This window comes from Trachinotus anak, unplaced genomic scaffold, assembly GCF_046630095.1.
Source record: "Trachinotus anak isolate AG129_WGS33_773 ecotype Australia unplaced genomic scaffold, CSIRO_AGI_Tana_v1 ptg000020l, whole genome shotgun sequence".
NCBI lineage: Eukaryota > Metazoa > Chordata > Actinopteri > Carangiformes > Carangidae > Trachinotus > Trachinotus anak.
The window spans coordinates 2,578,093-2,591,164 of record NW_027273871.1 but is presented as its reverse complement, the minus strand read 5'-3'; the positions used below and the strand labels follow the sequence as shown (position 1 = coordinate 2,591,164).

The 13,072-nt window shown below is 39.5% G+C and overlaps 1 protein-coding gene across 1 annotated transcript; it reads left to right on the top strand.

Annotated features, from left to right (window-relative positions):
• The first annotated feature begins 427 nt into the window (after positions 1-427).
• LOC139637286 (solute carrier family 13 member 2-like) lies at positions 428-13,061 on the top strand. The gene is made up of 12 exons (XM_071505872.1): positions 428-792; positions 3,445-3,573; positions 4,638-4,774; positions 5,325-5,581; positions 5,671-5,836; positions 5,937-6,059; positions 6,473-6,682; positions 8,673-8,773; positions 8,983-9,098; positions 9,836-9,997; positions 10,104-10,241; positions 11,071-13,061. Exons 1-12 carry the CDS (start codon positions 682-684, stop codon positions 11,197-11,199), a joined length of 1,779 nt encoding a protein of 592 aa, XP_071361973.1. The 5' UTR covers positions 428-681; the 3' UTR covers positions 11,200-13,061.
• The last annotated feature ends 11 nt before the right edge of the window (positions 13,062-13,072 follow it).

Genomic DNA, 13,072 nt, shown 5'->3' with positions numbered 1-13,072 from the left:
AAATAAAAAAATGGATTAAACTAAGAAACCAATAAAGGTGACAAAGAAACTCAACGCAACTACAAAGAGACTTAAAATGACTCCAAAGAGTTTTTTTTTGGTCTCTTTCAGTCTGGGGCCCTTCTATAGGAGGGGTAGGTGGTGGGGGACTTTTACCTGCTGTCCGTGCCCAGGGGCCCATAGGTTCCCTGTACTTTACAGCTCAGCTGGCACATGCACCAGTCTTGACCTTTGGCTGCACCTACCAGAGCTGCACCCCTTCAGATGATAAACCTACTTATTGTCTGACTATCTGTCTCTCCATCTGCCAGTCCCCCCCCCCTCTCTGTACTGTCACTGTTGCCTTCCTCTCTTTCCCAATAGCTTCATCTGCCTCTCTGTCAAGGATTGTGATCTCTTTGGTGGTTGAGTTAATGTTTGATATGCTACCAGAGATATAAAGCCTTGTTACCTCACTGGGTCTCTGTGGAGCACATCTCTGCTTTTCATCACCTGTGCCTTACTGCTCTTGTGCTCACCTGAGCTTGGTTGTGCAGCTTCATTTCCTCCTGTCTGCCCCTCTGTTATGCCTTCACTCTAATCAGCCGGTGTTTGTCTTGATCAGCTGTCTGCTCAAAGTGACCAGGGAGACGCCTGGATAGTTTTTTTTTGTTTGTTTCTGGGTTGCCTTTCAGTTCTGCCATGGGAAGCATGCGTAGTGGTTTGAGGTGGATGTGGTACCACAGAAACTACATCATCATTATTGTCACTCCACTGGCCCTCCTTCCCCTGCCAATCATAAGCCCTACATCGGTAAGTGTGTGTTTGTGTGTGTGCATGTATGTGCCAGAGGAGGTAACTGGCTGTTTTAATCTGTTTGACTTGACCTGAGCATCACCAGTGTTTTCAAGAGTCTTCAACAAGTTTGACTGTGGCTGCACATTTGTTCTCACTCTCTGACCCATTTTCTGCTTCAGTGCCAGAGGTACATCATGGAGGTGGTTTTACTAATTGATTATGTTTGTCCAGTTTATTAACACCTGATGAGCATGGCCAGACGAACCTTATAACGAGCCCTGGTTGGGCCCCTGCTGACTGTCACTGTGTATGGCAATTACATTAGTTTTCAAGACACCCAGAAACCAGCCAGTACTATACAGCTGAAATGATCAGTGAATTCATAAATGATTGATTAATTGATTATATGATTGACAGAAAATTAATTGGCAACAACTTTGATATTTGATCATTTTTTCAAACAGAAATGCTACAAATTCACTGGTACCAGCTTCTCAAATGTGAATATTTGCCAGTTTTTGATTTCTATTAACAAAATTTCCATCAATAAATCTGATCTTGCAGTGCAATATCTGTCATGTTTACCACTAAATATCCACCTTTCACTCATCAGGTCTTCAGTATAAACCACTTAATCCCAGAGAAAGACAAAGTGCTGAACATCTCCACAGCTAGATTCCTCACATGGCCACTATAAACAAAATCACTTTACATGTAACCCTGTGGCTCATGTAATATGCTTGTTATATGTTTGAATGCTTCAAATGGACATCTTAATTCATCAGCATATTGATTTACTGTAATCAAAAAGGCTCAGTAACTTAATGACTGATGAGAGACAAAGGTGAAGTGATGGAGCACAGGGTGCAGTCCATCTTAAACTAAATTTGAACCCCTGGCAAGACTTACAGTGCAAATAAAGACATAAAATCGTCTGCCTCCTAGATTTAAAAAGGTTCCTTCAGCCGCTCCCACAGTGCAGTGCATGTTATGTAATTTTCACATTGGCCAGAGATGAATTTTACATCTCAATGTTTTTCACTGCAGGACAATTCAAAGAGATATTTTACCTACTGAAACACATTCATGTGCATTATATGAAATTCCTCATTATACACACATGCACTGCAACAGCACAACACTATTTCAACAACTGCTTTAACAACATCAGATGCATGTCTTTATTAAATAGGCGTTTCGAGCCACATTCACTCTTTCTCTTTTATGTAGTTTAGAATAAATGGCTGATTACTTTCAAAATTGTATTTTAAGATGTTTCCCTGTTTTGAGTCAGCTAAGCTAAGCTAACTGGCTTACTGGCTTCTGATTCTTTTTTATTCTTATTCATTTATTTATTTGTATCATATTCATCTATTCTTGTTGTTTATTCGTATCCTTATCCTTCCTCTAACATGAGGTCTTCTTATCAACTGCTGAGCTGCAAAAAGTTGTACTAGCTTTTATCTCTTTGTGGCTTGACTATTGTTATGCACTTTACTCAGTTATCAGCCGGAGTTCCCTCTATCGTCTGCGGTTTGCTCATAAATGCTGCTGCTGGACTAATTACTGAGACAAAGGGCATGATCACATCACCCCTGTTCTTGCCTCTTTACATTGGCTCATTTTAGATTTTGAATTGATTTAAAATTCAGATTTCACCTTTAAATGGCCTCACTCCTAACTGATTTACTGACTTGATATGTGCCCTCTTGACCACTGAGATCTGCTAATAGATCCCTGCTGGTTATTCCATGGGTCACAGCTTGTGACAAAGTTTGAATGGGCCTTTGCTGTCAGAGCCCCCACCACAGGGAACTCTCAGCAAGAAAGTAAATAGATGCATTTCCCAAGATGATGAACTTATTACTTATGGAAAAAAAAAAAATCCGTCCTAATTCTAAAAAACCTGAAAGAGAAGGAGTGAATGTGACATAAAATGCCTATTTAATGAAGATATGGTTCATTTGGTGTTCGTAGTATATTATAGTAGAAAAAGTAATGCTAGTAAGAGCAAAAACGCACATAAATTGCACACTGTTGCAGTGTGCATGTGGACGCAATAAGTAATTTCATATGGGTCGTACGATTAGGTTTGAATAATTAAGACATTGTACACAGTTTGTTTTCTTTTTATCTCCTAATGTTTTGAAAGTGTAAGTGCCATGAAGCAAACGTTGTTACTGTTTGTTACTGTAAGACTGTTTGTGCATGACCTGCTGAGTTGAGCAAGGTCGTATGTGTGTGGCAGTGGAAAGTTTCGTGTCGGGCAGTTTAAACAGTCTTTAAGAAAAAGGATTTTACTGAGAACCCATAAAGAGTTATCACATGAGACAAGAGCGCGACAAACTGTTTGTTTTATGATCAAGGGTTACTGCTATCTGCATGTGTAAAGTCTTATTGCCTTTTAAAGAGACACCGGAGATAAGATGAAGGACGCGAAAGCTGAGATTCTGTAAATGCTGTGTGTGTCTATCTCTGCTTCTGTGTGCTTCAGATGAAGCATCAAACAAGTGTCTTTGCATATCTCAGTATATTTCAGAGTAAAATCACTAAGTGCTGCACCGCTGATGTGATGTTTGTCACTTTTCATTCAGAGCATCTGAACACTTGTACTTCACAGCCACTTCTGACCTGAGTGTGTGTGTGTGTGTGTGTGTGTCTTCACAGCAAGCGAGATGTGGCTATGCTATCCTCCTCATGGCTCTGTACTGGTGTACGGAGTGTATGCCTCTGGCTGTGACTGCCCTTCTGCCAGTCGTCCTCTTTCCTATGATGGGCATCATGACGGCTGGAGCGGTACAAACCTTTTTTTTTTTTTACCTCTGTGCTCCATTATTAGACAGTTTATATGTACCTGTGCTTTATTTATACGTGAAGGTGAATACAGCTGCTTGTGACCTCTGACTTTGGCCTTCTCTGATTGGTTAGAAGAGCGAGGCTCACTCAAAAACTTTAAAAGTGAATATCTCTGCACTGTTGTCACGCTGGTCAATGAGTCCTGCAGGATTATTCAGCAGCAAAATGGTTAATGTCTTATATAGTATTACACTTCATAATGAATTATATCATTTGATTCTTCAAATTTACGCATCACTGTATAAGCAGCATTTTTTAAATTTTATATACAGTCACATAGTCCTGTCAGGTGTTTCCAAAGGTGCAGGCCGACTGTAGGGTTCATGAGAAGAGATGTGAGATGATTAATGAGATATTGAAGAGGAAAAAATAAAGTTCTTCTACATAAATTTACATATATGTCTTTGGAATTTTCTAATCTCTTTGGTGGAAGTGCTAACACCTTATAGATGTCAGAAATGTGACAGTTAAGGGGCTGGTACTAGACACTAGCTTTTCATAACTGATAACAAGCCAAAAAAGAGGTAAATTTATAATACCTCCCTTTCAAATTTGGTGCAGTAGAAGTACAAAGCAGCATAAAATGTAAATACTCAAGTAAAGTACAAGTACCTCAGTTTAAAGTTCACGTACTGTCTTCCGGTTGCTTTGCCTCATTACAACCTCATATTTGCTCCCCACACCTCTCGGCTAGAGAACATCGAAAGGAAAACCTGCAGAGCAGCATAAATAAAGTGCAGTAGAGTGGGAGTTTTGCTTTATCTTAACTGATGAAACGCTGCGCACTGAAGATGATGATTTCAGGACATACTGCAGTTTTACAGAGAAGGACAAATCTGCTGAACCCAATGTTTTACTTTTATTGCTCATAAAACAAATTGAATGATACATTATCTCTGCATTAGACATTATGTTCATAGGTTAAAAACTTGCTCTGTTTGTTTTGCACGTGTTTGGATTTTCGATTCCTCTGCTGACGTTTGTGTCTGTGTGATCTGTCTCAGGTCAGTATTGAATATCTGAAAGACTCCAACATGCTGTTCATGGGCGGCCTGTTGGTCGCCATCGCAGTGGAGCAATGGAACCTCCATAAACGCATCGCTCTCCGTGTTTTGCTGCTGGTTGGTGTTCGTCCATCCCTGTAAGAAAGCCTTGAGATACAGCTCATCTGTGCACACTACAGCAGACTGCAAAAACAAAGCTGTGACTAGAGGAGCAACACTGTCCACAAAGATCTTTACTGTTTTAAGATTTCTGTCACATCACATTTATTTACAGTGATGACACATGTCAAAGATGTTCAACTGATTACACAAATCCTCCACTCGGCACTTCTCATCTTCAGGATGATTGTAATCTCTGTACTTACACTTTTGAGTGATTTCTCCACAACAACCAGGTTTTAACTAATCACTTAATGTTATTATGAGTATGAACAAAACAAAAGCAAAACTGCTTCATGAATTGGACAAAACACATGCAGCGTTTGGGAAAAACACCACAAAAAGAGAAAACACAACCAGATACAGAAATTACTTGCAAAAGTTCACTAGAGGGAAATTAATTTACACCACAGCACAAAATCACACACAGGTGGTACCACACATGTTGAATTTGGAAAAAGTGCTCGTCGTTTTCAGCTCATGGTCACTATCTTCATCTTCACCCCCTCTGCTTGACCCCTCTCACAGGTTGATGATGGGCTTCATGATCGTCTCGTCCTTCCTCTCCATGTGGATCAGCAACACAGCCACCACAGCCATGATGCTGCCCATTGCCCACGCTGTGCTGCAGCAGCTGAAAACCACCGAGATGCAGGCGGATGAGCGAGAATTCCAGTGCGCAGCCGCAGACAACCTCGCATTCGAGGTTGAGCTCAGAGAAACTAAGCAGGATATAGCCAAAGAAAAACAGCCAAACACCAGCTCTGAGCTGGAGGACAGAGAGCGTAAGTATGAAACACATCTGCAGGATTGACAGGTTTCTTGAAAGTAAACTTTAGAATAATGGTAACTTACTGGATGTGTTGGGCTCTAGATGAACACGTGTCACAGCAGGAGTCCAGGAGACAGGAAACAGAGGCGAAGTACGATCTCCTGACCAAAGGGATGAGTCTGAGCGTGTGTTACTCTGCCAGTATCGGAGGCACAGCCACGCTCACCGGCACAACCCCTAACCTCATCCTTAAGGGTCAAATTGACAAGTAAGGCATGAATAAATATCACTCAACAAGCACAGAAGAATGTTACTCCAGACAAGTAACCACTGATTTTCCTCCTTTCATCTCTTCATATTTTGTGAAGGCTCTTCCCTGAAAACGGTGACGTGATCAACTTTGCCAGCTGGTTCGGCTTTGCCTTTCCCAACATGGTGCTCATGCTGGTGTTTTCCTGGATATGGCTTCAGTTTATGTTCCTGGGCTTCAAGTAAGGCAGCTTCAGTCCTTTACAGTCAGCCACACATGTTTCTGTGAGCAAAAAAGCATTATGTTTAAATGGTCTTAACCCAAATTTTATTGATCCAATTCTTCTTCTTCTTGAGAAAATCCTTAGGGGGATTTTTGGTGTTTTACAACAGAATTCAGCATTTGAATTGAAAGCAAATTGTTTGAGATAAAGTTCTGTGCGCATGAAAATAAGATAACTGAATACTTCACTAAAGTATGAAATAATCACCAAGTATCAGAGGACACAGTGAAAGAAAATCGTTGAGTTAGTGAAAGACAACTATTTTTCAATATAGAAATGCTATCTATACTCTGTAACTATATGTCACTGTAACTTAATGTTTAACCACTTCAGTAATCTTAGTTCACACATCATCAAACATTTCTCCTCAGCCTGAAGAAGTCATTTGGCTGCGGCATGAAGTCCGAGAGAGATAAGGAGGCGTTCGCAGTGATGAAGGAGGAGTACAGCAAGCTGGGGCCCATGAAGTTTGCTGAGGGAGCGGTGCTCACCATCTTCGTCCTGCTGGTGCTCCTGTGGTTCACCAGGGAGCCGGGCTTCATAGACGGCTGGGCAACAGTGCTCTTCAATAAGGAGACGGCGTGAGTCTCTCACTGTCTGTTTCCTCTTTTTGATGTGACTTCAGAGGATAAGTGTGGTGAAGTTCTGCAGTTTTCCCATGAAAAGACTAAAAACCAACCACAAAATGCTGATACTAACAAGTGTTTTTTGTGTAGCCAAAGCCTGTTAAAAAACCAACAAGTCCTTCGAAAATAAATTTCAAGATGTTGTTTGTTTATGCCCTCTAGACACAGATTCTGATCTGTGAGGCTACTATTTTTGAGAGCCATCCAAAACTAAAACTAAATAAATAAATAAATCTGTTTTATGATATATGACAGCTAGAATTTGGTTTGGTTTTAAAGAAAGATCAGGGTTTGTGTACATTGTTAAAATTTGGGTAAAAATTACTTCTTTGTCAAGGTTAGGGGACCTTTGTCATCATAGTTACAATAATAACCACAGTTAACTGGGATGAGCTATTTTGGGTGCCCCTGGTTCTGGAGGTAAAATTCCACAAAAAAAATTTCTTCCTTTGATGAAAAGTCAAAGGTATAGACTGTGTATAAAGATGGACATAGTCTCCGTGATGTCACCCATAGCTTTCTGAAGAGCGGTTCTGAAGCTCAGAGTGGGCTGCTGCGCTGTTGACAACTTGGCAGTGTCTGACTCCGCCTAATTTCTGGCCAATCCAAAAATTGGCAAAGAGGTGGTCGTGTGTGAAGCAGAGACCTCAGCGAATAGCTATGGGGACTGATTTGCTTTTGGAGCCAGCCTCAAATGGCCTTTCAAGTGTTGGCTTCACTTTTTCAGCCCTGGAGTTTGCTGCTTGATATAAGCTTGTGTGCACTGATGTTAAAGGAAAAATTAACTACAACTCGGACTGTGTCTCAGCAAGAAACATTCAATCATCAACAGGTGGAAACTACAGAATACACTGTTGACAAAACAAATTTTACAATCTGCTGCTTAAATGTTTTCACTTTTCATTTTTGGGTCCATTGTGGTGGACTTCAGCAACTATGATGCTGGATTTCTTTTACAAATTGTGATGACAAACCATTTTGCATTAGCTGCTGTTGTGACTCACACCCCTGACTGGCGTGTTCTCTGCAGCAATGGTAGTTCTGTCCGCTCTGCCAAATGACAACAATAAAACATGATAAAACAGGATTTCTCAGAAGCGACCTTGAAATAATTAAAACTTGTGGCCATAACATATAAACATATATGATTGTTACATCATCTGAATCCTGTGTTTTATTGTTAAGCAACATTGATAATATTGCTGTACTGAACACTCTCGGGACCAAGAGCTCCTCCTATTTTGCAACTCTGTGAACAAGAACACACAGTATTTTGAGTCATTTTTCATGGTCAATCCCACGAGCAACACTGGGTGATACGTTTCTTCATTGCCTTGAGCATGCATACAGTATAGTTTATTTTGGGTCAGTCCCACGTACATCACCCTGATGCTTTAAATATTCACAAAAACCTGCAACTGAACATTGTCCCAACCAAATACAATAATGTTTACAGAAAACTTTAGTGCCCAGCTGTTTTTAGTTTTATGTTTTATTAATATTTTATTTGTGATCGTTTTGTAAAGAGTTAAGTCTTTAGTAGGAAAGGATCGGCAGGTTGGTGTGGTCAGAAAGCACTGAATATATGTGTTGGTGTTTTCGTGGGATTTGTTTACAATAAGAAACACATGATGTTTCCTGCTTTATGCTTAAGGCTCTTTACTTTTCTCTTCTTCCTCTCTTTTTACTCTTTCACCCTGTATCTTTGTATTTCATTCATCTTCTCTCTGTGCAGAAACTCCTAAAACCCGGTCCTCTGGTTAAATAATTTGATCTCATCAACACAAATGATGAAGCATAAATAAATACATACATAAATAGATGCATATTTGTTCTTAGTTCCATAGTTTAAACAGATTTGTACTGTGACAGCATTTGTGACAAAAACAACAATATTCTTGTTTAAACAACACTATGTCATGTAATTTTATCCTCTGTGTCTCAGCTTTGTGTCAGATGGAACCGTCGCTATCTTAGTTTCGATGCTCTTCTTCGCCATCCCCTCCCGGCTGCCCACGTTTGGAAGCTATGGTTATAACGACGAAGGTGAAATGTTTATTTTACCCCCATTGACCACATTTATAGAAAAAAAATCCCTGAGAATATTGTACAATGAATCATGTGGAGAAAAAAAAAATTGTGTGACCTAGATTTTCAGCTCATTAGAGAGCTGGGTGATAATTACAGAACAGATATGACGCTTCCCTCTTAAAGTGATTATCATTTCATATTCAAACTTCCTCTGGGTCTCACAGGTAAGCTGGTGAAGGCTCCCCCGACTCTGCTGAACTGGCAGGTGGTCCACGAGCGAATGCCCTGGAACATCATCCTGCTGCTGGGAGGAGGCTTCGCTCTGGCTGCAGGCAGTGAGGTAAAAAAAAAAAAACCCAACAGCTCTATGTTTGCTCCTTCTAAGACTTCATGTTCCCTTTTATATTAAGCAGCAAGGATTTGTCGACTAATCAGTTAGTGAATTCAAGATTTGATAATCTATTCAATTGTGAGGAGTTCCTGTCCTTCTGTAAATTATATCAACTGACTTGAATTTTTGGGGGGTTTTGGTGCATTGGTCAGATAGAAAATAAATAATTTTAAGATATCACTCTGGGCTCTGAGAACCTAAGATGAATATAAGTTCTTATCCTTTTAGAGTTATTAGAACAAATTATTAATTGATAATTACTAAAATACATGATATAGTGATCTATAATTAGAAAAATTGAAACCTCACTTTTACATGAGATATTTGAAAAGGAAAGGATCCATGATAACGAGCTGATTATCTGGTGAATGGAGCCATTTCACTTAAAGCTACAAATGTCGTCCTCATGGTGGCGCCAGAGGAAAAGTCAGGGGATCTTCAAAACGAACGCCTGTACAAAATTTTGTACCAGTACATGAAGTAGATATCAGGATATTTTACTGGACTCACTGGCACTGCTAGATGATGAGTCAGGGTATCATCAAAATCAGTCAAATCCATCCACTGGTGAATGTGAATGTACCAAATTTTATGGCAGTCCAGCTGGTAATTGTTGGGATATTTCACTGCTCTCATCTGAAGTCTTTTCTCAAAGAGATCAACGTTCCTGGTTTATTTATTTACAGGAATCAGGTCTGTCCAAGTGGTTGGGAGAGAGTTTGGCACCTCTGGAGAAAATCCCCCCCTTTGCCATCTCGTTGCTGCTGTCCATGCTGGTGGCGACATTCACCGAGTGCTCCAGCAACACAGCCACCACCACGCTGTTCCTGCCCATTCTGGCCTCAATGGTAAACTGAAAACAAAAAATGTCCACAGTGCCTGTGGCTGTGCACACAGTTCCTCTCCATGTATTAAACCGTGTTGTGCTGGCATGTTTTTCTTTTTCTCTTTTAGGCCACAGCTATAAAGATACACCCGCTGTATGTGATGCTGCCCTGCACCATTGCTGCCTCTCTGGCCTTCATGCTGCCTGTGGCTACCCCACCCAACGCCATCGCCTTTTCCTTTGGAAACCTCAAAGTCATTGACATGGTGAGATTCATACACATATGCAGTCTGTAATACACAAGCTATGTCACAAGTATCATTCACGTGAACAAGCTTTAGTTTGGTTGAGCCCATGATTCTTGGATCTAATTTAAAGGTAGGACACATCTATCAATCCAGCAAACACACACCACACACTTCAGTGGTGTCCCTGTTTAACCCTTGATATCCTCTAAAATAATGATTATCACAGCCACTGAGTCAGTGCAGGTGACACTGTAAGAGCTAATAGAAATTTAGGAGCTTTGTGTTTCCTGAGAAAAGCTTTTCTCATGCATAGTATAGGTAACTCATATACCACAGTTATTTGGACTTTGGCTTCTGTATCGGGTTATGATGGTTGCCACTCGTATTTATCAACCTTCTAAGAATCACCTTTGTTTCTGCAGTGCAGTTATTTAGGATTTAATAAATTTAATAAATGGTTTTTACTCTAGTCTTCGAGTATGAGTGGAAGTGAAGGACTTATACTTTTATATTTCACTCATGTCCAAATTTTCGCTTTAAGCAGTTTGATAAATGATCAAACTGGTAAAGAATCTCCTGCACACATGACTCACTGTATACACTGTAGGTGTATAGCATCTCCCCACAGCATCTGATCATATACAAAGCCATTTTATAATCAGCACTTCCACCCACAACATGCCAGAGAAAACATTAAAGATTTTTGTGAATAAAATATAAGACTTTTTAAATAACTTCTAAGTTAAGTGAAAACTAATTTCATTGCTTTTTAAGACTCTTCAAGACCTGCAGATACCCTGGTTTTTGAACTGTACTCATACTGATCAGAATGTGTCTGTTCTTCCAGGTGAGAACTGGCTTCATGCTGAACATCATTGGGATTTTGACCATTAATTTAGGCATCAATACCTGGGGTTACGCCATGTTTGACATGGGCACCTTCCCTCATTGGACCAACATTACAAAGGAGCCCTGAGTAAGAAACAACAGAGAGAGAGAGAGAGAGAGAGAGAGAGAGAGTGCCACAGAGCTGGTTTTTAAAACCCCTGAAAACTTGTCTTTTAGTATTTCTCAGTTTCATGAAAATGTTTCATAAAATAACCAGGACTAAATAAGAAACAATTAAAAAAACAAAAACAAAAACATCTTTAGGTATTTTTTTTATCAAGAGGTTAATAGTCAAATATAGTAAAAATGTTTTAACTTTGACAGAAACTGGTGGGTTATTGTGCTTATAAAAAGAAGTTAATGAGAAAAAAAGTTTTCAGGATCTTTAAAGGAGAGAAGAGAGGAGCTGCAGCTGAAGCTCTCGCTGTTTTAGAAATGAGGAGAGGAACCTGATCCAAAATTAAACACCATTTAGTCCCAGTTGCACTCAGGACATCACAACTGTTTTGTTTACCTATTTTCTCTTATGCAGCAGTAAACAAACATGTATTACTATTAAACCAGAAACACACAAACAAGCACCACTGAGATAACGTTGAACCGTGTCAGTGTGGTAGCTCCATTATTGAACTCCAGTGTCTGAACAGAAGATAAATGTGTTTTTTTATTTTCCTTGAAAAAGACTAAGGTCATTTCCTTGTACACTTTTCCCTGAATGTGATGTCATCTCATTAATCTATTTATCATTACTGCAAAGGTGCGGTACAATGTTTGTTTGAGTAATTTTATATAAAACAATGTGATTATTCTGAGTGATGCTGTGTTTACAGACACCATGTAAATGAGAAGCATGATGAAAATGAATTAATTGCATCAGTTAATGTAACTTATTACTGTGGTCCTTGTGTTGGACCTAAAGCCTTTTTTTTTGCATATTTCATTTTTATCAGTTTTTTTTTTAATCACACTGTTTTTACCATGAGCAAGCATTTGTATAATTTGTAAACATAATTTGTAAACACCAGAGTGGCAGACTGTCTTTTATTAACATACCTTGAAGGGAACTTTTATCTTAAACTGCAAATGTGCTCCTTGGATAATTACAGGCTAAAGCTATTAAGGAAATAGTTGAAAGTTTTGGGCAATGCTCTTTCTTGTGAAGCGTTAGATGAGAAAATTGACACCACTCTCATGTCTGCGAGAGCTACACCCACAGCATGTTAATTCAGCTTAGCATAAAGTCTGGAAACAGGTAACCTGGCTCCGTCCAAAGGCAAATCTGTCCACCAGCACCTCTAAAGCTTACTGATTAACATACTATATCTTCTCTGTTTAATGCAAAAACCAAAGCATAAAACTATTACATGCTGCATAATTTCTTGGCCTGGCTCAGTGGCTTTCTGGAAACCACCCCCCTTAAAACACACCTTGTCATTTTGACACTTAAGATTAAACAAACGAGATATAACATGTTGATTTGTGACTTTAAGAGGTTGAGATTTTCTCATCTAACTCTTGTCAAGAAAATAACCAAGAGTAAAACCAAAGATGTCAAACGTTTCCTTTAACAAACCCACTCCAGTAATTATTGGGACATCCACACAAAGTTAAAGAGACTCTGTAAGATGTTTTTAAGCACTGAGGACATTGAACCACAGAAAGCGCACAAATCAATAGCAGGAAGGTGTTACTAATATTGTGTACAATGAGTACAGATGAAAAGGTTAGTTGAAGGATAACTTTGAGATAAGCAGCTGCCAATAGGATAGGATCTAAGTGGAGGTCAATTTCTATTGTGTTTATTGCAGTTGAATGTAATAAAATGCAGGTGCAGAAACAGAGACAGAGACAGAACGTCCCGGCAGAGCAATGTGGGTTTGTTTTTTTCCACATTTCATTTTTATGTACCTCAGCTGTTTTTATTCTGAAAATAAAGCATCATAATGTGAACAGTGTGTGCT

Bases quoted from the DNA above. Each gene is read 5' to 3' on its own strand.
- LOC139637286 (XM_071505872.1), top strand. From the start codon at position 682: ATGGGAAGCATGCGTAGTGGTTTGAGGTGGATGTGGTACCACAGAAAC. The intron at 4,775-5,324 runs GTAAGAAAGCCT...CCCCTCTCACAG, and splicing joins GTTGGTGTTCGTCCATCCCT to GTTGATGATGGGCTTCATGA. The intron at 8,774-8,982 runs GTGAAATGTTTA...TGGGTCTCACAG, and splicing joins CTATGGTTATAACGACGAAG to GTAAGCTGGTGAAGGCTCCC.